This window comes from Mustela putorius, unplaced genomic scaffold (genome assembly GCF_011764305.1).
Source record: "Mustela putorius furo isolate JIRA1106 unplaced genomic scaffold, ASM1176430v1.1 tig00003983_pilon_pilon_pilon, whole genome shotgun sequence".
NCBI lineage: Eukaryota > Metazoa > Chordata > Mammalia > Carnivora > Mustelidae > Mustela > Mustela putorius.
The window spans coordinates 4,616,506-4,642,479 of record NW_025422123.1 but is presented as its reverse complement, the minus strand read 5'-3'; the positions used below and the strand labels follow the sequence as shown (position 1 = coordinate 4,642,479).

General features: G+C 51.1%; 1 protein-coding gene across 4 annotated transcripts in view; it reads left to right on the top strand.

Annotated features, from left to right (window-relative positions):
- MDGA1 (MAM domain containing glycosylphosphatidylinositol anchor 1) overlaps positions 1-25,974 on the top strand; it is a 58,428-nt gene that overhangs the window by 20,610 nt on the left and 11,844 nt on the right. Inside the window, exons 1-10 of one of the 4 annotated variants that reach the window (XM_004740000.1) lie at positions 4,714-4,772; positions 8,629-8,768; positions 13,267-13,441; positions 15,179-15,375; positions 16,195-16,327; positions 16,575-16,844; positions 19,563-19,892; positions 22,267-22,563; positions 23,439-23,723; positions 25,399-25,550. In XM_004740000.1, the coding sequence (XP_004740057.1) occupies positions 8,730-8,768; positions 13,267-13,441; positions 15,179-15,375; positions 16,195-16,327; positions 16,575-16,844; positions 19,563-19,892; positions 22,267-22,563; positions 23,439-23,723; positions 25,399-25,550 (1,878 nt within the window). In that variant the 5' untranslated portion in view covers positions 4,714-4,772; positions 8,629-8,729. Of the gene's footprint in view, positions 1-4,713; positions 4,773-6,512; positions 6,867-8,628; positions 8,769-13,266; positions 13,442-15,178; positions 15,376-16,194; positions 16,328-16,574; positions 16,845-19,562; positions 19,893-22,266; positions 22,564-23,438; positions 23,724-25,398; positions 25,551-25,974 lie in introns of those variants that run through there. The other 3 variants (XM_004739999.3, XM_004739998.2, XM_004739997.2) reach the window with 3 other exon arrangements.

Here is a 25,974-nt window from a genome sequence, read left to right as displayed (position 1 = left end):
TGCCCATTAGACTTCTACTAATCCATAGACAAGGAAGAGTCTGCGTATCACCGAGCACTCTCAAACACTGTGTGCTTTCTGATGAAGTCAGATGTGGGTGTGAGGGTGTTGGGCATTCCCTGGGCCTGGGCAATGGATTGGCCACCACTGCTGGCAGAGAAATCTTGTCAAGAGGGTCAGGCTCTGCCCAAAATGTTGGGCTCTGCAAACTGTACTAGGCTCTGCAAACAGTACTAGGCTCTGAAAACAGTATCTGCTCCTGCAAATAGGAGCAGGCTCTGCAGACAGTAGCAGGCCCTGCCTGTTTTTATGTTTAGTCGTGGTGATAGGGTGGCAGCCCAAGCACTCAACCCTTCTGTTGTGGCTGCTCTCATATTCAGGGATAGCACCTTGTATTTGGAGGTCAGAAATATCCGTGCTGGGGTTGGGGAGATTTCTGTGGCCAAAGAGGAGGTTGGCTGAATACAGGTTTGGTTGTGATGAGCAAGAAAAGGACTCCGGTGTAGAGAGCAAACACTAATGGGATCTGCAGCAAAGTGAGGACAGCGGTTCTTCACTGAGGGTGGCTCTGCGTTACTTTGTCTTGCGTCCCAGTGCTGAGGGCAGAATAGGTCACACAATAGGTGCTTAGGAAATACTGCAGAACAAATCAAAGATTCAGTGGCAAATAAACAGGCAATTGTGTGTGTCCTTTGAAAGGCTGGAAGGCCAGGAGCGATAGGGAGGATGGAGAGGGAGGATATACCGCAGTGTGCACTGAGGTCTAATGACCTGAGAGAATGTCCAGAGGTGTGTAGGGTAGAGTGTGATGGGGCTTCCCTTCAAGATGACTGGCATTCTTTTTTTTTTTTTTTTTTAGGATATATTTATTTGAGAGAGAATGAGAGAGAGTGAGAGCACAAGGGGTGGGGGAGAGAGACAGAGAATCCCAAACAGATTCCCCACTGAGCAGAGCCCAGTGCAGGGCTCCATCCTGCGACCCTGAGATCATGACCTGAGCCAAAAACCATCCAAAACCTTGGGTGCTTCAACTGACTAAGCCAGGCCAGGTGTCCCTCAAGACGACCAGCATTAAGGTGGGGTCGGAGGAGATGGCGTGGTTTGAGGGAGACTGTTTCAGACTGGTTTTTCCCAGTATTGAATTGGAGCCTCCCCTGGGTTTGGAGAAGTCCCATGGTCCATCCTGGGTGGTGAACAGAGGACAGGTGTTAGCCAGCGCCACAGACAGCCAGGGCCAAGGGGGAGGCAGAGCAAAGCCCTCTGCGGAGAGCACAAAAGGGTTAATTTTCCCAAGAGGTCCATGTTTGATGGCCTGTGGTTTGTTGGAGAGGTATGCCCTAACATCATCCCCGGAAGAAAGGTACCCAGGCGGAGCTGGCCAGGGGCCTGCCCCACGAGCTTCCTCCCAGACCCTAGCCGCCATTCTCTGAGCAGCTAATTAAAAGGGAAAAGCCTGTTAATATTTCAGCACTGTTAACTCTGCTAAATTATTAAGTGTCCATTTGCATTACATGCATAAAAGGATTGATAAACATGTGCGAACCAGGAGCTGGGAGGAGCACAGAAAGATGGCTTCTAAGGATGCTGCCTGGGACTGACCCAACTAGTGACTTGGAGACCACATCCTGCATCCTGAGCCCCCAGCACTGTGCCAGGCCCTCGGGAGCTGGAAACGCACAGGGCTTAGCATAAAAGTCAGAGAGTCAGACTAAATCAGCAGGGCATCCTTGGACAACGTACTTAACCTTGCCGAGCCTCAGTTTCCTGATCTGACAAATGGGAGCAAAAGGCTTGTTATGAGCAATGCATGAGATAATAGACATGAAACACTTGACACAAGGCTGCACATTACTCTTTGCGCAGAGTAACTTGCTATTCGTGTGTATATATCGTGATGTTATTGTTAAGTTAGGGGGGTGGGTTGGGGGACACTGGAGCCTTAACTCCAGCTCCCAGCCGATCCCTCCCTGCCTCCTTTCTGCTGCTCAGCAGGCCTTTATAGGCATTGTCCTTATCCCAGCTTTTCCAGGACTGCACACTTCCCTGGACTCTCCCCAGCACCAAGCTCAGCCCCTCATGCTCATAAGGGTGTGCGGACTGGTGGAGCCAGGACCGGAACGCAGATCCTGATTCCGTACTGCCTGGCTCAGAACACTCATGGATGCTCTTGGGAGGCTGTGAGGATGGTGGCCCTCGCCCTGCCATCTGCTAATGGGGCAGAATGAACCGATGCCAGGTGGGAAAGTCTGCAGCTCCCTTCTCTTCTCCTTCCCCACCCCCGCCTCCTCTGAAAGTTTCCGTGGCCTGTAGCCACACACCTTTCCAGAAAGAGTAGGGAACAGGAAGCAGGACCACAGCCTCCATCTGACGATGATTAACCTTTTAAAATGCTGCGTGGGGAGGAGACCTGAAGGAAAGCCGCTGGAGCTTTAAATGAAGGGTTTCCATTCATTTCATTGCCTGCCTTCTTTGGCTCTACATCTTACTGGTAGCTCCTTGCGTGGTTAACAGCACCTCCCACACCTTGACTAGTGCCGGGGAGGAGATTCTCTCATGAGGGATGGGGGTCTCTGAGGAAATTGCCCCCCAGGTTCCAGTGAGAATTCTCTTCCGAAGCCTAGTGGGCAAGTTGAACTTGTCTTACCATGAATCCTTGAGAGTGTGAGGCTTCCTCACTGGGCTGCTGGGTGCTCGCGGTCCTGACCCCCACCTATAATTTGGGGTGTATGCTTTCTGGAGGAAAAAGGAGTGAGCCAATAGGCCAGAAGCCTTCTACTAGGGACCCACTATTTCCGCCTCAGCTGTCCTCCTTATTATGCTGCCCTGTGCGTGACATCTCTCATGCTGTTTGGTCGTGCTCAGCCACAGGGCTGGGGGGCGGGCATCGTACTTGACTTGACTTGACAGACATTCATTTTATATTGAGCTTGGGATCAGTATTTCTCCACTTGTTTTCCACAGCATTTGTCTCTCTCAAGATGCTAGGAGATCCTCTGTGAAGAAGGATCAAATACATTTGGAAAGCACTGGCTTTAACTAAGTTACATGGGTATGTTTACTAAGGGACTTTTCAGAGCCTTTAAAAATCTACACTCGGGTGCAGAGACACTCTGGGAAGGAGAGAGAAGGTGCAGCATTAGCATCCTGGTTTGGCAGAGGACTATCAATGAACACTTTATGGCACACAGGTTGGGAGATCCCATTTTCCTTTTCCGTGGGGCTTCGTTGAGAGCGCTCAGGAGAATGAACTCGGAAAAGTCTCATAGACCAGAGGCAGGGAAACATACGTGGTTCTAAACTCCTGTCCTATCTTCTATCCATCAATGTGGTGTCAAACAGAGGTAATCAAATCCAGCCTCCAAAGTTCCCAAGGACCTTACAATACAAACTCTGACAGCCTTGGAGTCGGCATGGCAGCAGGCTCCCCAGTGACACAGGATGGGTAGGGGAATCTGTGGAGGACTGGGACAGTGAACAGAGTTCCAAGCTAGCAGGTGAAAGACCTGGGTTCAAGTCCCCGCTCTGCTCCAATCCCGTGTCCGTGAGTGATGAGGAGAGGGCATTTCCTTTTCTGGACCTCTGCTGTCTTCTCTGCCAAAAGAGGCTAAATAAAACGTACTATTTCTGCCTCTCAGAACGAGGCAGAGGAGCTTGGAAATATATACAGCAGACCCCAGGAAGGTATCACTCATCACTATCTGTAACATTAAGGCTGGTCCTTTCATGGAAAGGGCTTGCGCCCCCCCCGCCCCGCCCCAGGGAGGTGGGTTCTTGAGAGGAGTGTGGGATCATTTCTAGAATAATGATGCTAGCTACTATGTTTAGATGGCTTACTGTTTCTGAAAAGATGGCTTCTGTTACTGAAAAGCCCTGTTTTCGGCCCTTGATGTGAGTTTACTTACGTATCCCTCATAACAAGCCCATTTTACAAGTGAGAAAATGAAGGCTTAAGTAACTTGCTAAAGTCACGAAGTAACTTGCTGAGAGCTGAGTGTTCTGGGAAGCTGAGAGGAGTGCTCCGAAGGGGCCTCATCCCTCTGCCCTGTTCCCAGCTCCTCCGAGGCCTTGCACCACCCTCAACATGAATTTTAACATATCAGTGAAACATCTTACTGGCTTCATGACTGCTTTGAGTGTCTCTACTCTGGGATTTTGAGGGTTTGCCCTCCTGCCTCCAGAGGGCGCTCTCCTGCCCCAAACTCTTGCTCCTACTTCATCATCTCAGGATCTGTCATTTATTGAGAGAGCACATATTGTTTGGCCAGACGTTGTCTTAAACCCTCATGCCAGCCCCAGGAGAAGGTATTATTGTTCCCATTATATGAAGGGAGAGGCTTAGGCTCAGAGAGGTTAAGTAACTTACCTAACGGCACCCAGTGGGTGGGTAGCAGAGGCAGGCATTAGTCCCAGATTGTCTTCTTTTCCCATTTCTCTAAAGGATATCTCTCCTCTGCTCGCTGTTCCTGGACGCATCCCCTGTTTGAAAGTAGTCCTAGCACTTACAGAACTCTGAAGCCATCCTGTTCATTTCTGTTCCCTTGTTTGCTATCCATCTCCCCAACACTGCTCTGTCATTGTTTGCTTTTCCTGATAGTCTCTCCCGCACCCAAGCAGCAGCTAACAGGCTTGAAGCATTTGTTGTTTGACAGACTGAATGAAGGGATTATGATGTCATGGTGCCACTTGACACCGGTCCTGGCCTGGTTACCTTTGGAATAGAAGCTGCTGCCATTAGCATTGCCTTCCTAGGGCATGTGGAGCAGGAGGCTGAGGTTAAGTGGGGCAGAGCCTTTGGGGGCCTGGGACTTGGTGGGGACTCTGTTGGTTCGGGGTCCAAAACACAATTCTAGCCATTCCAGGGGTAAGCAGAGTGGGGGAGACTGGTTCACGTTAACAAAGCTCAGTGGGAGGCCACCGGCAAATTGAAATACCAAGGCCATAGGGTCCTGTGCACCCCTTGCTCCAGAGGGAAAATCCACACCTCGAACAAGTCAACCATGGGAAGCAGCTCATCAAATAGGAATCAGAGTAAAGGGAGTGGGGAGTTGTAATGGTTTGTGTCAACCAAGGAAACTAGATAACCTCAAATGGCAATTTTTAAAAATTGAAGTGTACTTAGGAACAGCCAAATCTTAAGCAAATAACCTGATGCATTTTTACATATACGTCCGCTCATATAACCACCACTCAAATTCAGATGTAGACCTCTCCACCAGATCCGATGGGATCCCACCTTCTCCCCAGAAACTTCTGGTGTGCCCTTCCCAGCAAATAACCCTCATCCCCACCTAAGGGCAACCACTGTTACTTTAAAATCGGTTTTTCCAATTTTGGATTTCAGACACATGAAGTCATTTACTATTTACTCCTTTGTGTCTGAGTTCTTCCACCCAGATTGTCCAGGTGAGATCAACAGTGCTGTTGGGTCTATCAGGCCTTATTTTATTTTGTTTTATTTTTTTTAATTTTATTTTTGTATAATATTCCAGTGTATGATTGTACCAGAATGTATTTACCCATGCTAGTCTTTTTTTTTTTTTTTTAAATATTTTATTTACTTATTTGACAGAGAGAGATCACAAGTAGTCAGAGAGGCAGGCGGGGGGGGGGGGAAGCAGGCCCCCTGCTGAGCAGAGAGCCCGATGCGGGGCTTGATCCCAGGACCCTGGGATCATGACCTGGGCCGAAGGCAGAGGCTTTAGCCCACTGAACCACCCAGGCATCCCTACCCATGTTAGTCTTGATGGACCTATGGGTGGTTTCTCATTTTTAGCTCTAATGAATACAGCTGTTATGGATATTCTTGGACCTATTGTTTGGTTGTTGTAAACACTCATTCGCACTGGGCACTACACAGGAGTGGAGTTGCTATGTCATGGGACACCCTTGTCTAGCTCGAGGAGGTACTGCCAAAATCTCTTCCACAGTGGTTCTATCATTTTAGAGTTTGATCCTCTTAAGAGTTAATGTTAGGTCATCTTAGTGATGTTACCATCCATGATCCCCATGATTCTCCAGTGAGGAAACGTGGCTGGTGGCCAGAGGCCTTGTGTCTGCGGGCCAGACTTTGTGCTGGCCAGACCCTGAGAAAGTCCAGCTCTCCAGCTCCTTTTCAGTATTCCTTATCAGTCACCGAACCTTCTGTTGTTACAACACTGCTTGGCTACGGGCAAGCCACAGTGTCCAAGATTACAGCTTATCTTCCACTGGAACCTGTTAAATCAATGTCTTCCTTGTGGAGAGGCACCCCAGGCCTCTTGTAGACATCCACGCAACCTTCTGGTCTTATCAGCAACTGGCATGCTCACTGTGCATGGGGGGGGGGTTGTTTCCTGATGAGATTTCCTTTGGACCTTGGCCACAGATGGCCCTCTCTTCCACGGAATGGTGATGTTCATGCATTTTTGTCACAAAGGGTGACAGTTGCAGGCCCATTCCCTGGATTCCAGGGTGCATCTTATATATGGACTATGCACTGATTACAAAATTTATAGAAAGTATGAGTTGAGAAGGATCTCAGAGGTCATCTAATCTGCTCCTCTGCCATAGGAGAGGAAACTGAGGACCATGAGGTCTGACTGGCTCAAGGTTGCAGAGCTTGTCTCCTGACAGTTGTCCTTGGTTCCTTCCTCTATGACAGCCAGGCAGGAAGAACGGTGGTGTGGATGCTTAGACTCTTGACTACTGGCAGCTGCTACTATTTGCAGAACCTGCTACTGTTTGTAGAGACTCTAATGGTTCAGCATGGCCTGTGTTACTCCCAGTTGCTACCCCACAAGCTTTTTGACCTACAGCTGGGCTGCTCTGTATACCCACCTCTGTAATAGTTCACGACTGTCCCATCCGTGTTGGTTGGAGAGACTCTGGTAAGGCGCTGCTTGGGGTAACTACAGGACACATCAGGGTTTATTAAGCACGTCTCATCCAGTCTGTTACTGTCACACCCACCCTCATGAGTTGTCAGGGCCGGCAGCATTCTCTCTGTTTTAGAGATGAGAAAATAAAGGTCCAGAGATCACTCATGGTTTACTCCAAGTAATATATATAATATAGGACTCTGCCCTGTCACCCAGCACAAAGCTTCCTTGAGACCTAGTGAGAAAGTTGTTTCCTCCTAGAGCCTTTTGGGATTCTTCCTCTAACAGAGCTCTCTCTCTCTCCTCTGACCTATGGGGCCTTCTGTATCTCTTTTATGATGCTTAGCAACATCACCATGGGATATTCTTGTAAATTCACCCATTCAGTGTTCATTGATTGCCCACTGTATTCAAGGCCTTGTGCTGGGAATAATAAGGTAGAACTCATGGTTTGGTAGACGGAAAGGCTAGAACCCTGCATCTGGCAGACAGGCAGATCAAGGCTCTTTTGTCACACTGGGAGAGTGATGGGTACAGGAGGAGGGTGGGTACCAGTCAGTCAGGAGAGGCTTCCTGGAGGAAGTTACACATTTTATGTACAGGCTTTACCTCACCCTTGTGCCCCTCTTTAGGGCAAGGACTCTGTTTTCACCCCCTTGTGCCCCTGGTGCCCACCTCCACTTTCTTCATCCCACAGCTGTGAGCAGACAGGTATGAACTCGGAGGCCTTGCCCTCCTCTTCAGAGCCCAAACGTTGCTGGGCTGGGGGCTGGACACTTAGGGAGGGGCTGCGTACTTCTCCCAGTCAGTGATCTTCCCTTGGGGTGTTGTAACCTCATCCTGCTGTGGTCCCCTGGCCCTGGTCCCTGTGAGAAAGGCCAGGGAGGAGCCACTCTTTTGAGAGCTTCCAGGCCCCCAGAGAGAGCTTCCGTCCCTTGAGGAGGTTGACCCAGGCTCAGGGAGCAATGAGGGAAGAGTAACAGGCCTTTGGGTAAGGGGAATGGGCAGTCTGTGGGACTGGGAGATATCTTGATCAAGCTCTCTAAAAGTAAAGCCTAGGATGGTTGAAGGGGTGCAGGTCAGGCACATGATTTACTGAGAAAGTGCTCTCAGCAGACATTGGAATGGGGAGCAGCCAGGCAAGAATGTGGTTCAGTTGCTTTAGCCTCAACCTGTTCCCAGGGGACTGTGGAGTGTAAGTGGCACATAGTCATCCCACCAGCAGATAGCAGATGGTGGGGCAGCTATCAGTCCTTGGACTCTGTGTGTGTGTATTTGGGAAAGGGGTGATCTCCTGGGCATTTCTGGTGAAGGACAATTCCCAGGGGAAGGTAAGCTCTGTGCACCTAGCAGCTAATACTTCCAGAAGCTGGGGCGTGGATGCCCCCACCAGGTGTGGGGCGGTGGGGGGGGGCAGCGCCAGCATCTTCTATGACAGGGGCTGCTAAGACATTGATGCTCATCGAGTGACAACCAATTTTATACAGATACTGAGCCCCTCATACTCATCAGCTCACTGACAGCCCAGATCTCTTGCAAGGAGAGAGGGCTGAGGAGGAACTGGCCTCTTGCTGAGTCCTTGACCTTTCTGGTTCTGGCCTGTGGCCCTGGGAGTGTCCTTTCTAGAGCTCAACAAGTCAGGCCTCTGAGAAATGGCCTGGGGAAGTCTGGACTGCGCCTCCCGCTAACATACTCAGAGGCGGGAGCCTTAGACCACCCCCTCTGGCCTTGGCACCTCTTGCCTAAACCTGTCCCCTCTCCCCACTTCCAGCTCCCGCCCAGGCTCAAATTGTCCATGCAGGCCAGGCGTGTGTGGTGAAGGAGGACAACATCAGTGAGCGTGTCTACACCATCCGGGAGGGGGACACCCTCATGCTGCAGTGCCTCGTCACCGGGCACCCTCGGCCCCAGGTAAGCACCCCCCTGGCCTCGCCTCCTCAGTCTCCAGTCCACCCTGGGATCAGAGCCACAGAAGAGGTGGTGGGAGCTGGGGACAAGAGGCAGACAAAGTTGGCAAGCCAACACAAGACAAGAGACTGGGTCTGAGAAAGAGCTAGAAAATGAACCCTGTAGGGAAGGGCTGGAGGCCATGAGCTTATTCACCTGAAAACATTGACGACTGAGGGGAAAAATTAAATGGCAGTTGTTCAATTCCACTTCATTCCCGTTGTATCTGTGGGGCAGACACTTCCTCAGAGGCATATTCCGCCTCCATGTGAGGGCAGCCCTCACGCACTGACACTGTGTTAGGTGCTTCCCCAACGTCTTCTCTTTGGTGCCTCACAACCAGGCTGTGGGGGAGACATGAGGGCTTCTGTTACACAGCTGAGGAAATCAAAGCCTGAGGAGGCTGAGTGAACTCCCAAGATCACACAGCCCCGGGAAGGGTGGAAGCAGAACCCTGAATCCAATACCCGTGTTCTCTGTAGCTTATTAGCACACTTCCCCACAGTGTGTCTGTCTTTGGGTTGGGGGCTCTGGATGTTACCAACCACATAGGAAGCACTCTCCTCTTTGGGAAGCTTCAGGTAGGCAAGCCCCACACTCTTGAGGTTAAAAGACTGAAAGCAATAGAAAGCAGTGGAAGAGGAGTATCTGGTAATGCCAGGTATATTTTGTCACAGACCAAGTATGTGGTTTAGTCAGAACAGTTGGCCAGTTATCACTAAAGCTGATGGGAAGAGGCAGGAGGTGGGCTGGAGGGATAGTTGGAATTTGCGGGTGAACGGCTGTGGTATTTAAGAGCAGCAGAAGATTCTTCACTGGGTCCTGGAGAAGACAATGAAATGCAGAAGCATTTTTTTGGGTAATTTGGGGGCACAGGGATGGCTTTGATAGGTTTGGCCTGGAGACAAATAAAAGGACAAGGAAACTGTGAAGGACTCAACCTGAAACCATCAACACCTCTTGCTTCTTCTCTAAGTTTTGTTTTCAAGTGATAGCGATGCTGCCATTCTTCAGTTGCTGTTTGCGTCAGGTGCGATGTCAGTATGGTCCCCCGGAACACGAGGGAGGCCACTGGGCCATCTCTCCCTAAAGCTGCACTGGCCACCTGCGTGTGTCCCCTTGTGCATTGCCTTTATGAGTGGTTTGTGGCTGGGGCTCAGTGTGTACCCACACATTCTTTTTTCTATTTCCATCCACGATGTCATTCATGTCATATTGGATACAATATGGCTGTGTGCCATCTCATTCCCCACATGTAGCCAGCCTCTGAGGCTTCTGTTTTTATGTCTCTTGCATGGACCTTCTGTTTCTATTCCTCATTACCTCTAAAGCTCAGACCTGCAATCCTAGCCCTTGGACCATTGCAGTAGGCTAACTGCCCCCCACCCCCACCATGTTCCCACATCCCCCTCCAATTCACTTCTGTACCCTGCTCCCAGAATTGTCATCCTCAGACCTGCTGTAATATGATGGAATATTACTCCCCTGCTCAGAGACCTTCCATGGTTTACCTATTACCTACCAGACCCAGTTCAGGCTGCTAGGGATGGAAGTGAAGAAACCCCTCCACACACACACACACAGTTTGGCCCCACTGCCATCCTTCTCATACTCATACTATGCTCCAGTCCCACTTGCCCAAAGAAACCCTGTTTGTTCCTGCATTAGCCACTGCTGTTCACCTCTCCTGAAATGCTGTCTACCTCCTTGTTTTCTCAGTTCATTAAACACGTATTTACTGAACACCTGCTATGTGCCCAGTGCTGTGATAGGCCCTGAAGATGCAGTTACAGTTCCCATTGTCATGGAGCATCCAATATAGCAGGGGAACAGGGAAGGAGCATCTCATAGCCCACTCTGAGGTCAGGCTGGAGGAAGGAGTGGATATGGAATTCCCCACTCCAAACAAATAACAAGAGAGTAGGAATCTCAAAGGCCAAAATGAAGAAAGAATCTGTAGCAATGGCAGTGAGCAGAATGTGAAGAACATATCCTTGGAGGGGCTTGAACTATGTAGCCACCTCAGGGATAGTAGCATGAATAGATGCACAGGGAGTATGAGTTGAGGCCACAGGTTCATCTGTGGCTGGAAGCTACACATGGACTCTCTACCTAAAGCAGGAAGCTTGACAAGGGCACCCCCTGTGAATGGGGCCCAGAAGTTCTCTGTCCCACAGCCCAGAGTGACAGCAGAGAGCAGAGTCTGCTTCTGGACGTGTGTACAAAATGTCGTTTGTACAACCCCTTGGGCTGTCTGTATCCACCGTCCAAGTGATGAGGACACCAAAGCTAGGAAACTAATGTAAAAACTAGCTGGAACCTGTGAACCCATGGGTCTTGGGCATAGGCAACCATAAAGCAACACCCAACACAGGTCTGTGAGGGCCCACATGGAACTACTGTGGAAGAAAACTCCCATGGAATACAAGCCCGTGGAGTAATATTTTAAAACAATATTTAGAAATATAGTGCCAGGAGGGCCAGTCCAGAGACTTGAAGAATTGAACAATTCACATCTGAGGAAACAGACAAATCAGAGCCATCTGAAAGGATCTTGAAAATAAACATGTTTGAAGGGTTTAAAGAGAGAATGAAAGATTATACAACCTGATTAGTTAGATATGAGGGTGAAAACCAAGTAGAAATCCTAGAAATAAAAACAATATGGTCTTTTGAAAAATTTGGGCTCAATACCATAGAGATAGCTAAAGGGAAAATTAGTGAATTGGATGAATAGATATGAGGAAATCAACTACAGTGCAGTCTGGAGAAGATCAAGAGATGGAAAATATGGAAAGGAAGTTGGGAGAGGTGGAGGCTAGAATGACAGGGTACAACATAAACTTAGGACAGACTAGAGAAAACTGTGAGAAGGCAACATCTAAAGAGATAAAGGCTGAGAATTTTGTAGAATTGAAGAAAAGTACAAACCCTGCAGTGGCCATATCCTGCATGAGAAAGTTGCCCTTCACCTGCTTCTCCCCAACCTTGTTCTTACGGCCTATGGCCTGCCCTCTTCACTGAGATCAGGGGCTTTGCCCTGTCTCAGTAATAAGCAATCCTCCCCAAATTTAAGTTGGAAGCTTCCTTACACTACTCTCCAATTCTTAAGATTTAATGACCTGGAATTGATCAATTTTTCTTAAACCCCTGCTACTCTGAGTAGTTGCTCCATTGTCTTGTGTGATTCTTGCTAGTTCACCACAATCTACAGCAATGTTAATAATAAGGGAGATTTATTGAGTGATGAATATATACTGGGGGCTACACTTAGGTGCATTACACTTGTTTCTAAACCTCTGCAAAGAGTAAATTATGCTGTGTAATAGTTATAGTTATCTACTGCTGTGTAACAAATGCTCTCAAACTCAGGGGCTCAGAACAACAAATGCTTGTTGCCTCACCATTCCTATTGGACCAGAATCCAGGAGCGGCTTAGCTGGCTGGTTCTGGCTCATGGTCTCTGAGGAAGTTGCAGCCATTTGAGAACTGACTGGGATGAGAGGACCTGCTTGTAGTCTACTTCTTGTAGCTGTTGACCTGATGTTTCCCTTCTTCCCCGGTGGACCCCTCCTCCCTCCAGTGGGCTGCTCATGGCAAGCCAGATGGCTTTCCTCAAGACAAATCACAGTCCTTCATAACCTGATCTTGGCAGTGACATACCATCAGGCCAACTGTATTATATGAGTCATACAGCCCATCCCTCGTACAAAGTGGGAGAGCACCCCAGAAAAAAGAACTAGAGACTGGGATCACTGGCCACCATCTTGAAGGCTGGCTACCCCATAGGCCTCTCCTGCAGATGAAAAATCTGAAATTGGGCGCCTGGGTGGCTCAGTGGGTTAAGCCGCTGCCTTCGGCTCAGCTCATGATCTCAGGGTCCTGGGATCGAGGCCCGCATCGGGCTCTCTGCTCAGCAGGGAGCCTGCTTCCCTCTCTCTCTCTCCGCCTGCCTCTCCATCTACTTGTGATTTCTCTCTCAAATAAATAAATAAAATCTTAAAAAAAAAAAAATTTAAAAAAAAAAAAAAAAGAAAAATCTGAAATTGAGAGAGGAGTAACCTACCCAGGGCCACCAAAAATTTTAGAAAATTCTTAGTCTTATGGACACTAAGGCACATTTAGTCCTTTCAGGAACCCTAGGTGGGGGTAATATTTTCCATTTTCCCAATGAAGAAAGGAGGGCAGGAAGGGGGGGGGTAATTTTGGCCGATCCAACTTGCCTCTTAACCACTGCGCTATACTTCCTTCTTTAAAGCTCCCTCCCTCTGACCCTAGATTCCCCAGATTCCTTCCCAAGGCATCCTACCCCATCCTGTATTCCCCTGGGGGGATTGGTTTTGGGGAGTGGGGGTGCTCCATGGGTACTCAGGAAAAACAATGGGGTAGGAGGGAGACGCCCCATCCTCCCTGCCCAACCTCTCACTGCCGTGGCTACTCTGCCCTTCCCCTGTGGACCCAGGTGCGCTGGACCAAGACGGCTGGCAGTGCCTCGGACAAGTTCCAGGAGACATCGGTGTTCAACGAGACGCTGCGCATCGAGCGCATTGCTCGCACGCAGGGCGGCCGCTACTACTGCAAGGCCGAGAATGGCGTGGGCGTGCCTGCCATCAAATCTATCCGCGTGGACGTGCAGTGTGAGTTGGGGCTGGTGGTGCCCCCAGGATGCTCAGTCTGGGCTGGAGGAGGTGGGTAGAAAGGAGGCTGGCGAAGCGACCCCTCGTGGAAGAGCACAATAGAGACTCCCGGCCTAAAGGGGCATTACCTGCTGTTCCTATGGTGTGTCTCACCCTTTACCCTTAACACGCGTCCCCCCATAATCCATACAAACCCTGCAGCAGCCCTCTCAAGTGTTCAGGGAGGGTGGGATAGGTTGGATTAGACGACTTTCACAGGTTATGAGGTTATGCCGGGGGCGGGGGTGGAGGGTGGGGGCGGGGGCGCAGGGAATTGTGACTTGTTCACCCGCAAAGGTTCTCTTGACTGCTCTGGTGCCCTTCCCACAGCACCTCATGTCTCTGCTTTGGCCCCAGGGGTAGCTCTGAAACTTCCCTGCCCCCACCACTTACAGGACCAAGCACCCCTTAGTCCTGACTGCTGGTTGAAAGGGAAGCCCCTAGTCCCTACCTGCCTGCCATAGAGATACCCCTTAACCCCAAGAGGCTATTTCACTGCTTGCCACCTGCCTCTGTGCTAGCCCAGGCTGACGCTAGTTACCCAGAAGCCCCAGGGGCAAGCCAAGGGACCTGTCTTGTGCCATCTTAATGTCTACAATGAACCTACCCATTAGATATGCCCTGTGCCCCTCCCCTCCAAAGTGAGATCCCCAAGTGGTGAGCAATGGGATCTTGGACCCTTCTGTCTTCCATCAGTCACCCAAAGTCCTGCCAAACCCTGGGGGTAAGGGTCATTTTTTGATTTATTGGTGCTGGAAGGGACTGGCAGGAATGGCCTGGATGTCATCCATGCCCTACCTCCACCCCTGGCCTTTGTTATGACTTCTGTCCAAGTGGGCTGTGTGAGGACAGAATGATGGGACACTTGTCATAGGATGTTAGGCTGTGTAATGTGGGTACCTTTGGTTCACAATGCTGGCTGTCCATTAGAATGTCTGGGGGTCTTTATAAGAAACTACTGATGCCTTGGTTCCACTTCCAGAGATTCTGATGTAATTGGGTATGAGGCCCAGACATTGGGATCTTTTCTTAAACTTTTTTTTTTTTTAAATTGAGGATTAACCTACATCCAATAGAGTACACTAACCTTAAATGTACAGTTCAATGAGTTTTTATGTCTATGCATGTGTAAACACCATCCAGTTCAAGAGCATTTCCAGGACCCCAGAAAATTCCCTCATGTTCCCTCCCAGTCAATAATCTCCTTAGAGGCAATCGTTCTTCTGACTTCTGACACCATCAGTTAGCTATGCCAGGCAGTGGTATTGAAAAGAAAAGTATCCGTGTGATTCTGTCATGCAAACAAAGGTGAGAACCACCAACCTAGTCCAATTTACCAGTGAGGAAACAAGCCCAGAGACAGAAGGGACTTAGGCAGGTCACACTGCAAATTAGCAGCTAACCCAGGATCTGAACCAGTGTCCTGATTTCCAGTCTGCAGCTGCTTCCTCCATCCCATGACGGGAAGGTGAAGAAAGACACCCCCGTGCAGAGCCGGGGGCAGGGACAGCTGGGAAGCTGTTAAGTCTATTCCCCTGCCTCTAATGGGTTGGTCTGTCTTGTGGGCTGGGAGACCATGTGGCTCTCTGGAAGCTTCCCTTGAGAGTAGCTTAGCTTTCCTGGAGGGCTGCCAGAAAACCCAGTCCCCTACCTTCGGGTCAGCCAGCCCTGACTCCCCCCGGCGTGGTATCCTTGCAGACCTGGATGAGCCCGTGCTGACGGTGCACCAGACAGTGAGTGATGTTCGAGGCAACTTCTACCAGGAGAAGACGGTGTTCCTGCGCTGTACTGTCAACTCCAACCCGCCTGCCCGCTTCATCTGGAAGCGGGGCTCTGACACCCTGTCTCACAGCCAGGACAATGGGGTCGACATCTATGAGCCCCTCTACACCCAGGTCAGGATGGACAGTAGCCGGCCTGGTCTCCTCATGGCTTGCCCCACACTCTTCCTTCTGCACCCTACAGGGGAGGGGGATGTGAAAACTGAGGTCTCATGATCCTGAGTTCCAGGGACGGCCCTGACTCCAGTTATTCTGTTCTGATGTCAGAGGCATACATTCTGATTGGGCTTCAGACATCCTGAGCCAAATGAAATCAGGGCAGAAAGGTCAGGGAGGACAGGATAATCCCCCAGGCAACATGTCCACCAGGGTCATGGCTAGTTAGGAAAGGCACTCCCCCGCCCCCCGCAACCAGAAGTAGGCACGTGATGCCTCAGTCTTCTGGCTGGCAGAGTATTGGGAACTCGGGCAGGTGCAGTGGTAGCTGGGGGCAGAGAGATGACTGCACTTCCCACGGGACCCCTGCAGTCCCAGGAGGTGGTGAGGAAGCTGTCCTACCAGGGGAGGCTTTCCGAGGTAGCTATCCCAGGTGGCAAGGCTCGACGTGTGGACATGGCCTGGGGGCCAGCCCCATGTTTGCATAGGTTGTAAGACAGAACAGGAGTCCTTCCTTACCCCCCATTTCCCAGAGGGGGAGAACTGAAGCCTTGGTCCTGGCCAGTGTGTCCCAGGACAGCATCAGATGCAGAGAAGCTCAAGGTACGGAGTGGGCAGCATCCACCCCAGGCTGCGGCTCCCTAAGGATAAACTGTGGAGGTTGGAAAGATGGGAATTAAAGGAGGAATTTGCTTCTGCCTATGGTGCTGGGTGAATGTGTGTGGGATCCCTGGGACCCAAGCAGGCCCCTCACCCCAGTACACTGCTGCTACCTAGGGGGAGACCAAGGTCCTGAAGCTGAAGAACCTGCGGCCCCAGGACTACGCCAGCTACACCTGCCAGGTGTCTGTACGCAACGTGTGTGGCATCCCTGACAAGGCCATCACCTTCCGGCTCACCAACACCACGGGTACAGGACTTCCCTGCCCGACCCCCTCACCCACCCGGGCTGACTTCCCAGCTAGGAGACAGTACCCCGCCCCACACAGGACTCTAGGCACCGCACCATGAGCATCTCCCTTCCTCCCCTCTGCCTGCTCCCTGCCTTCTCCCCAGTCTTCCTTCAGGCCTTCCCCAAGCCCATGGGTTCTCCTCCCCCTCAGCTCCCTCAGCGCTGCCTCACAGTCCCCTAAGACCCCACCTCCTTGTCCTCATAGCACCACCAGCCCTGAAGCTGTCTGTGAATGAAACTCTGGTGGTAAACCCGGGGGAGAATGTGACCGTACAGTGTCTGCTGACAGGCGGTGATCCCTTACCCCAGCTGCAGTGGTCCCATGGGCCGGGCCCGCTGCCCCTGGGCGCTCTGGCCCAGAGTGGCACCCTCAGCATCCCTTCAGTGCAGGCCCGGGACTCTGGCTACTACAACTGCACAGCCACCAACAACGTGGGCAACCCTGCCAAGAAGACGGTCAACCTGCTGGTGCGATGTACGTGGGTCTGAAGGGGCGGGAGGGACTCGGGAGGCAGATGGGGGTGGGGGGGCTGCCCTCCAGAAACCACTGGGGAACTGGGAAAGGGGCTTGTCTGCTTCCTTTTGGTAGATGAGATTTGCTGAGGGGCCGTGTTCCAGGCACTTTGATTTCCCTGCGATTCTGAGGTCTGTCTGCTGGCAGCAGGACTACAATTTGTATAAAGTTTTATTTGTGATGTACATTTCCAAATGTCATCTCAACAATGGAAGAAGTGGGAAGGGCTGGCATTGATTACTCACTTTTTTTTTTTTTTTTAATCTATTTGACACTCAGAGATTACAAGTAGGCAGAGAGGCAGGCAGAGAGAGAGGAGGAAGCAGGTTCCCCGCTGAGCAGAGAGCGTGATGTGGGGATCGATCCCAGGACCCTGGGATTATGACCTGGGATTATGAGCCGAAGGCAGAGGCTTTAACCCCCTGAGCCACTCAGGCGCCCCAGATTACCCACTTTAAAAAAAAAAAAAAAAGACTTTTTATTTATTCATGAGAGAGAGAGAGGCAGAGGAAGAAGAAGCAGTCTCCCCATGCAGCAGGGAGCCCAGTGCAGGACTTGAACCCAGGACCCTGGATCATGACCCGAGCCAAAGGCAGATGCTTAACTGACTGAGCCACTCGGGCATCCTGATTGCCTACATTTTTCTTAGATTGGGAAATGGAGGCTGCCACAAGCTAAATGTGGACATTCCAGTCTTTAAGAGAAATTTCCTGACTCTTCCCATACAATGGTTTCTACATTTTTCACAGAATTAAAATGAAAATAACATAATTTGCACATATCCCATATGCAAATCTTTATTTGCAAAGCATGTCAGTGAGTCTGAAGGTAATTACTAAATGTAAAAATGATACAAAACTTGGGGCACAATTAAAGAAGTATAAACACTCTCCTTATTAAACCTCAGCCTCATTCGCTTCTCAGTGTGATCTTGATTTTGCTACTGGGCTTGAAGGAGAAAGCTTTTTTTAAAAGTTTTATTTATTTAAGTAATCTTTGCACCCAACATGGGGCTCGAACTCACGACCCTGAGACCAAGAGTCACATACTAACTGACTGAGCCAGCCAGGCACCCCTAAAGAGAAAACTTGAAATTTTTCGGACTTAGAAGTAACTTTAGGTTGTTGTTTGTTTGTTGCTTATTTATTTGAAGATTTTAAAGATCCAGGCTTGTTTGCAGCTCTTTAACCCTTGAAAAATAAAGTATAGCTTCTGTCAAATCCAGTGGAGAGTCTTCTGCTGAAATGGTCTCTCCTTTTTGTTCTTCCCCCTCCAACTATTCTCTTTTCTGACTCTTCTCACAAGAAGAAGCTAGCTCTGGGTGGCTTTTTACTTAATCAGAGCAAGAAAGACCATAGCCAGATTGTTGCTGATAGCTACTTTTTTCTTTGATCTTTTTTTCCTGTCAGATATTCTTTACCACCTAATTCCATTTGGCCTTTAAAACCTGGAGATTGAAGTTTATATCACATACTTATGGTCCCCTCTTAGGGTGACACACAGCCTTCTTTGCCCAGCCCAGTCCTGGTTCTTGGCTGTTGTACCAGGGACCTGTCGAATTAGCACCCACTACTGAGAATTCTGTCTAGGGCCGCCTGGGGAGGCTCAGTCAATTCAGTGTCCAACTCTTTTTTTTTTTAAATTTTTATTTATTTATTTGACAGACAGAGATCACAAGTAGGCAAAGAGGCAGGCAGAGAGGAAGGGAAGCAGGCTCCCCGCTGAGCAGAGAGCCCAACGTGGGGCTCGATCCCAGGACCCTGGGATCATGACCTGGGCCGAAGGCAGAGGCTTTAACCCACTGAGCCACCCAGGTGCCCCCAGTGTCCAATTCTTGATCTCAGCTCAGGTTCTGATCTCAGGGTCAGGTGTTCAAGCCCTTCTTTGGACTCCATGTTGGATGTGGAGCCTACTTAAAAAGAAGGAGAAGAATTCTAACTCTTGGCTATGTCTGACAGCATTCAGATTTTTTCAAAGAGACTAGACCCTTTTCCCCTAAACTCTGTGTTTTATGTAATTTCATGTAAAGTGATTGTATTAGGCTTTTATTACAAAAATTGCACACACTTGTTGCTGCAGAAGCAAACAGTACAAAAGGATAAAAATGTGCAAATTAAAATTTCCCCTCAGCCCCACTCTCTAGATAGAAATGCTATTACATTCTGGTACCTCTTTCCAAAATTTGTACTTTGCATATTCACAGTTTAAAACAAGAATAAAAATAAAGCAGTGCAGGTTTTAAGAGTGCCGGCCGAGTCTGAATTCAAGGTTGGCTATTTCTTTGGGCAAGTGACTTAAACCGTCTAGGTCTCACTTCTCTCCTTTGTAAAATGGGGACAGCAAAGTGCCTCACTGCAAGACTGTGGGATGGGTGAGATGAGTAAAACCACGTCAAGGGTTTGGAACGGTGTCTCTCATGTTCAGTCAAGAGCACCTATGACAGTTAATAAACCTACTTTTCTACAGCCAGCTGTTTTGAATTTTTAAAAATGCATCTGAGCAAGCAGGACCATTTCCAAGCAAAGCAGTGATTTCTCTTGGGGGTGGTGGTGGTTGTGTGGGGTTGGAGCCTCCAAACTTGGCAGTTCAAGGAGAGAAGCCAGGTCTGAATGGGGGTGGGACATAGACCCTTGGCTCTGGGCCAGCCCCAGCCATCTCTCCCTCCCCTTCTGCCCATAGCCATGAAGAACGCTACATTCCAGATCACCCCAGATGTGATCAAAGAGAGTGAGAACATACAGCTGGGACAGGACCTGAAGCTGTCATGCCACGTGGATGCGGTACCCCAGGAGAAGGTGACCTACCAGTGGTTCAAGAACGGCAAGCCGGCACGCATGTCCAAGAGGCTGCTGGTGACCCGAAATGACCCTGAGTTGCCTGCGGTCACGAGCAGCCTAGAGCTCATTGACCTGCACTTCAGCGACTATGGCACCTACCTGTGCGTGGCTTCCTTCCCAGGGGCACCCGTGCCTGACCTCAGCGTCGAGGTCAACATCTCCTCTGAGACAGGTGGGCAGCTGAGACGGCATGGGTGTGTGTGTTGGGAAGGGGAGGGAGCTGGAGAGGCCCACAGAGGGAAGGTGGGCACAGTAGTTTGGAGAAAGGAGATCAGAGTGAGGAGAACATGATTGTGTTGATTCTGTGTTCTGCACACATTTATGAAGCACCTGTGTATGCCAGGCATTGTCCTAGGCTCTGGGTAGAATGGTGGGCAAAATGAGTTCTGCTGGCATTGAACGAAGCAGGAAGGCAAACACTTTTCTGATAGTCTCACAAATAAATATATCACTGCAAACTGTGATACACAAGTCAGGAAAGTTTCCTAAGATAGAATGTTTGATCTGAGATCTGAGGGAGGGGTAGGACTTTGCTAGGCAAAAGAGAACAAGGGAGGGTGAAAGAAAAAGAAAAAGGGAGACCACAGAAGCAGCATGTGCAAAGGCCCTGAGGGAGGTAAGTGTGGGGACCAAAGTGCAGCTGGGAGAATGGCATGAGATGGAAGAGAGTGGACGGGTCAGCAGGTACCACATAATGCAGGGATTTGGGTCTTTATTCAAAAAATAATAAATAACAACAATGAAATAATGACTAACATTTATTGAGTGTTTACTCTGTGTTCTGATGATTTCATATTTATCTCATTCACCTTCATGGTTTACCTTATGGGGGTAGTTCATCATCAGTTTTTAGAGATGAAGAAACAGGCTCAGGGAGTTTAAGAAGCTCACCTAAGTTAACAGACAATAAGTAGTGTAGCTGGGATTCGAACCCAGACAGTTTGACTTTAGAGCCACCCCTGAAGGGTTTACAGAATGACAGGAGTTTGGAGCAGATGATTTTGGAGAGAGTCTCTAGAATCTCTTCTCCAGTCCCAGCCCTTTACACCAAGATGCTGGCTGACTTTGGCTAAGCCTCTTTAACTCTCTGGGCCTCAGTTTCCCCTCTGTGAGATAGTGAACCTGATGGCCTCGGAGGCCCCTTCCATCCTGACTTTTGCACAGGGAAAAGACCTCACATCCAGGGAGCGTGTCCCTTACAAGTGGATCCCATAGCTGGGATACAGGATGGGAGAGAGAAGATGAGGCTGGGGAGTGGCAGAGGCTGGAGCACAAGGGTCTTGTTTACAGAGCCAAGGTTCTGGAACTTTAAGCTGAGGGCAGTGCAGCCTCAAAGAAAGGAGACAGCCCTTTGGCCTGTGGGGGCACAGAAGGGTTGGGAGCTGGGACGTTTTAGAAAAAGGGAAATCCACGGGCGCAGGGCCATTTCCTCCATTTGGCTTATTAGCCTGATGCCTGGGGCATGGAAGCTATTTAAGGGCCTGTGGAAATAATTTAGACCTGGAAAAACAAATTAATTGGCTCCAAAATACAAAGAGAAAACTGTACAATTAAAGCCAATACACATATAAAGGTTTACAAGAGTATGAATGATCCTAACTAGAAAGCCGGACCTCAGCTTGCCTTGTAGAGTTATTTACAATTTATATTTGGTGTAGGACATTTTAATTTGTTTGATGGGATGTAGGATGGGACCCATGGAAGTCTTTAAAAGAACCTCCAGTTGGGCATTGTGTTGGGTTGGATTGGGTTTGGCTGTGTGTAGCAGAAAATCCCAAAATTCTACTAGCGGCTTAAATGAGCTAGATATGTATTTCGTTTCCTCATAAAAGTGAGTGGTCCAGGCTGGAATAATGGCTTAGCTGCTCCGAGTCCTCAGGGCCCTGGGCTCCATCTTGTCTCCGTATTCCATTATCCCTAGTGTGGGCCCCCTTGTCCACAATGGCAGGTCCAGCTGCAGCCATCAATCTGCATTCCAGCCCATAGGCAGGAGGAGAAGAGGGGCACAGTCTTTCCGTTGGAGGACCCTCATTTTCTGTCACATCCCATTGGCCAGAATTTAGTCATGTGGCCACATCTAGACCTAACCCAGGCTGGGAGACTTAATGGTTCTTCTGGCTGAGCGCCCTGCCAAACTCCAGATATTCTCTGACTTTGGAAGAAAGGGTAAGCATATTGGGGGACAGACTAGGCATCTGTGATAATACACCAGAAGACAAATGGAAGCTCTAACTAGATTGGGGCCAGTGGGCAGGAGAGAGGGGGTTGAAGGAAGAAGTCAGTGGGTAGAGCTGTTTAAAAGGTGGAAAACCCCCTTTTGTTGGGCTAAAGGGAAAGAAGGAATAGGCTTCAGAATCTTTCTGAGTTGGGAGACCCTGAGGTGGAGAGAACTGGGGGCGGTGTGTTGTGTTTTGGAGATACTGAGGGATCTTTGGGACATCTGGGATGGGGAAGAGAGGCTAAGACCTAGGGGGAGGAAAGCAGAAGCCCAAAAGCAGAGGCTAGCGGGAGCTCTAACTCTGCTCCTGCCGGCCTCCCCACCGCAGTGCCTCCCACCATCAGCGTGCCCAAGGGAAGGGCCGTGGTCACAGTGCGGGAGGGCTCGCCCGCTGAGCTGCAGTGCGAGGTTCGAGGCAAGCCACGGCCGCCGGTGCTCTGGTCCCGCGTGGACAAGGAGGCTGCGCTGCTGCCCTCGGGGCTGCCACTGGAGGAGACCCCGGACGGGAAGCTGCGGCTGGAGCACGTGAGCCGCGACATGAGTGGGACCTACCGCTGCCAGACGGCTCGGTATAATGGTTTCAACGTGCGCCCCCGCGAGGCCCAGGTGCAGCTGAACGTGCAGTGTGAGTCTCATCGCCCCACCTGGACTACCTTCTGAGCTGTCCCTCCGGGTTCACGGGCTGACCTGCCCCTTCTTCACCCCTTTATACCCTCCGGTCCAACCAATCCCCTCCACGTACTGCTGATATGCCTAAAACCCTGCCACCCCCTACCCCGTGTTCTAATATGGGAGGTCTGTGGCCCTTGTCAACGTTTCCACTTTCCCGCCCCCATCTTCATTCCTAGGGACCCAGTGAGCAAAGAAATAACTGATTTTGACAGGTAGAAATGGGAGTTTGAAAGACCTTCAAGGGAGCTGATAGTGTAAGGATGATAGTGTAAGGTAAGGATGAGAGTTAACAAACCTCGTTCAGCTCTTGCCAAGCACTGTTCTAAGAGCATTTTAAGAGCATTCTAAGAGCATGAACTCATTTAACCCTTCGGCCCTATAAGTAGACTCTATTATTCCCTTATTTTTACAAATAGAGAAACCGAGTCACAGGATAAGTAACTTGCCTAAGGCCCTACCGGCTAGTTTGAAGCTGGGCTGGGATTTGAACCTAAGGCAACTATCTAGCTCTGGGGATCTTGCTCTAAACCCCGACGTTATGCAGCTTTTCACTACGTGGGGGAGGGTCGGGGAGAGGAGTGTGAGGGAAGGATTCGAGGCAAGACTAGAGGCCCAGTCTGGGAAGCATGGCTGGAGGAACTGGCCGGGAGGGGGTGGGTATGGGCAGGTCAGGGAGGTAGGAGCACGGCTACTGTCTATGTTACGAATGTGTATCGCTCTGAGATCCCTCCAGGCTGGGGGGTGCGGGAGCAGGGTCGAGTGCGTTGCCTCCGATCGGGCCGCTCCTCAAGCCCCATCCGCCCCGCTGACCGCCGCCCCCGCCCCCAGTCCCGCCGGAGGTGGAGCCCAGCTCCCAGGATGTGCGCCAAGCGCTGGGCCGGCCCGTGCTGCTGCGCTGCTCGCTACTGCGGGGCAGCCCCCAGCGTATCGCCTCGGCAGTGTGGCGCTTCAAAGGGCAGCTGCTGCCTCCGCCGCCTGCTGTCTCCGTCGCCGCCGAGGCCCCCGACCACTCTGAACTGCGCCTCGACGCCGTCACCCGCGACAGCAGCGGCAGCTACGAATGCAGCATCTCGAACGACGTGGGCTCTGCTACCTGCCTCTTTCAGGTCTCGGGTGAGCGTCCCGTGGGTCCCGCCCCACCCAATCGCGTCCACCTGGGGCTAGGCTCCGCCCCAACTCAAGCCCCGCCCACACCCTGCCTGGGCCCCGCCCCTTTCCAGCCCGCCTTCGCTAGGTTTAGGCCTCTGCCTTTCCAAGACCCGCCCACGCCAGGTCTAAACCCCGCCCATGCCGCCTGCACCAAACTGTGACGTCTTTTAGGTCCCCTCTAGACAGGCTGTAGCAATTCACTCACAGCCCCTCCAGGTGTAAGACCTTTTCTTCTCAAGGGCCGCTTTTATGTGCCCTAAACCCCGCCTGTTGTAGCTTAGCCTCCTTCCCCTTGGCCTCGGACGGCCCTGCCTCTTTCAAGCCCCTACTTCCCCGGGGTTAGGCTTCGCTCCTCTAGACCCGCGAGCTCCCGGTATGGGCCCTTCCCTTTAAAGACTCATCCGCGCCGCGCCTGGACCCCAGCTGCGAGGCATAGGCTCCCTTCGAGCCTCGTCCAATCCCAGCTTTCCGTTTCCTTCTTTCTTGGGGGCAAGTGCGGTCCAGGCCCGCCCACACGAGGCTTAAACCTGCCCACTCAAGCCCCGGGCATCGCCCCATCCCAGACCTCACATTTCAAGCCCCTCCTACTTAGTCCTTGGCCGCAGAGGCTGCGGACGGAGGACCCCATCTTTTCCTAACGGCAGGCCCCATGTGAGGGGCCTGAGCTGTAGCTAAGAGGAGAGAAGACGACTCAACAGCTTCTCTGGAATGTCGTGGGTGGTTCGGGGCCAGCCAGCACACATTTCCTGAGCTGTCACCCCCGAGGTTCGGGCCCCCTGGTGCCCAGAAATCCCTGTCAGCCCATATCTCAAGTCATTCCTGGGTGGGCTGTTTGGGGCTGCAGGCAGGCATAGGTGAGTCAGAAAGGGTCGGAGGTCATGGTGAGGGCTGAGGGGAACGCATAGAGGCCAAAGGAGTTTCTGACCCCCTTTCTCTTCGTTGAGGGAGAGCAGGTTCCTTCTCAGAGCTGGTGGCAGCGCCCCTGGAGGAGAACCCCAGGTGTGCCTGTCCCCTTCTGCATCCCCAGCTCTCTCAGCAGTCCCCAACTAACCGGGTGCCCCTTTAGGTCTTCTCTTCAGTCAAAAACAGGGGGCCAGGACCACAGGTCACTCCCCAGCCGCACCCCCCCCAGCCCTGCCAGCCAGAGGCCCCTATGACATTTCCCACCTCCTTCCCCTCTCCCCTGTTCTCCCACACTTCCCCTGTCTCCCCATCTTTTTTCTCTCTCTGTCCTTCTCCTCTCTTCCTTCCACCTCAATATCCTTGACCCTTCTTTGCGTCTTTTCCCCCATCCTCTTTCCCTCCCTAATGTCCCTCCTCTCTGTCTTCCCAAATTTCTCTTTTCTCTGGTTTTTTCCTTGGCCTTTCCCTCTCTGTTCTCACCAATACCACATCTTGGAATTCCCAATCCCCCTTTTCTCCACTTCACACTTTCCCTCCTACTCCATCCTCACTCCCCTAATATCCTCCTCTCCCACCATCTCCTCCCTTAACTATGTTCCCTTTCTCTTTGTCTCCATATATCCTTGTCCCTGTTTCTTGCCATCTTTCTCTGTCTCCCTCTCCTGCGCCTCCTCTCTCTGTGTCTCTCCCCATCTCCCACCCTTCACGGCCCCACGCCCCCTCCCCACCCTCTCAGCCAAAGCCTACAGCCCGGAGTTTTACTTCGACACCCCCAACCCCACCCGCAGCCACAAGCTGTCCAAGAACTACTCCTATGTGCTGCAGTGGACCCAGAGGGAGCCCGATGCTGTGGACCCCCTGCTCAACTACAGACTCAGTGTCCGCCAGGTGGGCCAAGGGGGACAGGGCTAGGGCGGGGGTGGAGGGGTGAGGAGGGGCAGGCTGACCCTGGGAATGTCCATCAAACCATGAGAAGTGGTTGGAGGCAGGGCTTGGACACATCTGACCCCTTTGCAGACTACACTTTAGAGCCAGAGAGAAAGTTTTCTGGACACAGCAGCAGAAGCTGGAAGGTTTTAGGGACCTTCTCTGGCCCATTGCTCCGGGCCCTGCCCTGAAAACTGGGCTGGGTCTGCTGGGTTTGTACAGAAGAAAGGGGGCAGAGCTAGCTCTGCTCACAAGACACAGAATCTACTCGTGAGTCAGGAGCTTAGGGTGGGGAGGGAGGCAGTTTTCTCCACAGGGTCTCTAGAATGCAAGGCCAGACTATGCTGTTCTTGTGTCAAGTTTAATTCCATGTGGTTCTTCCGCC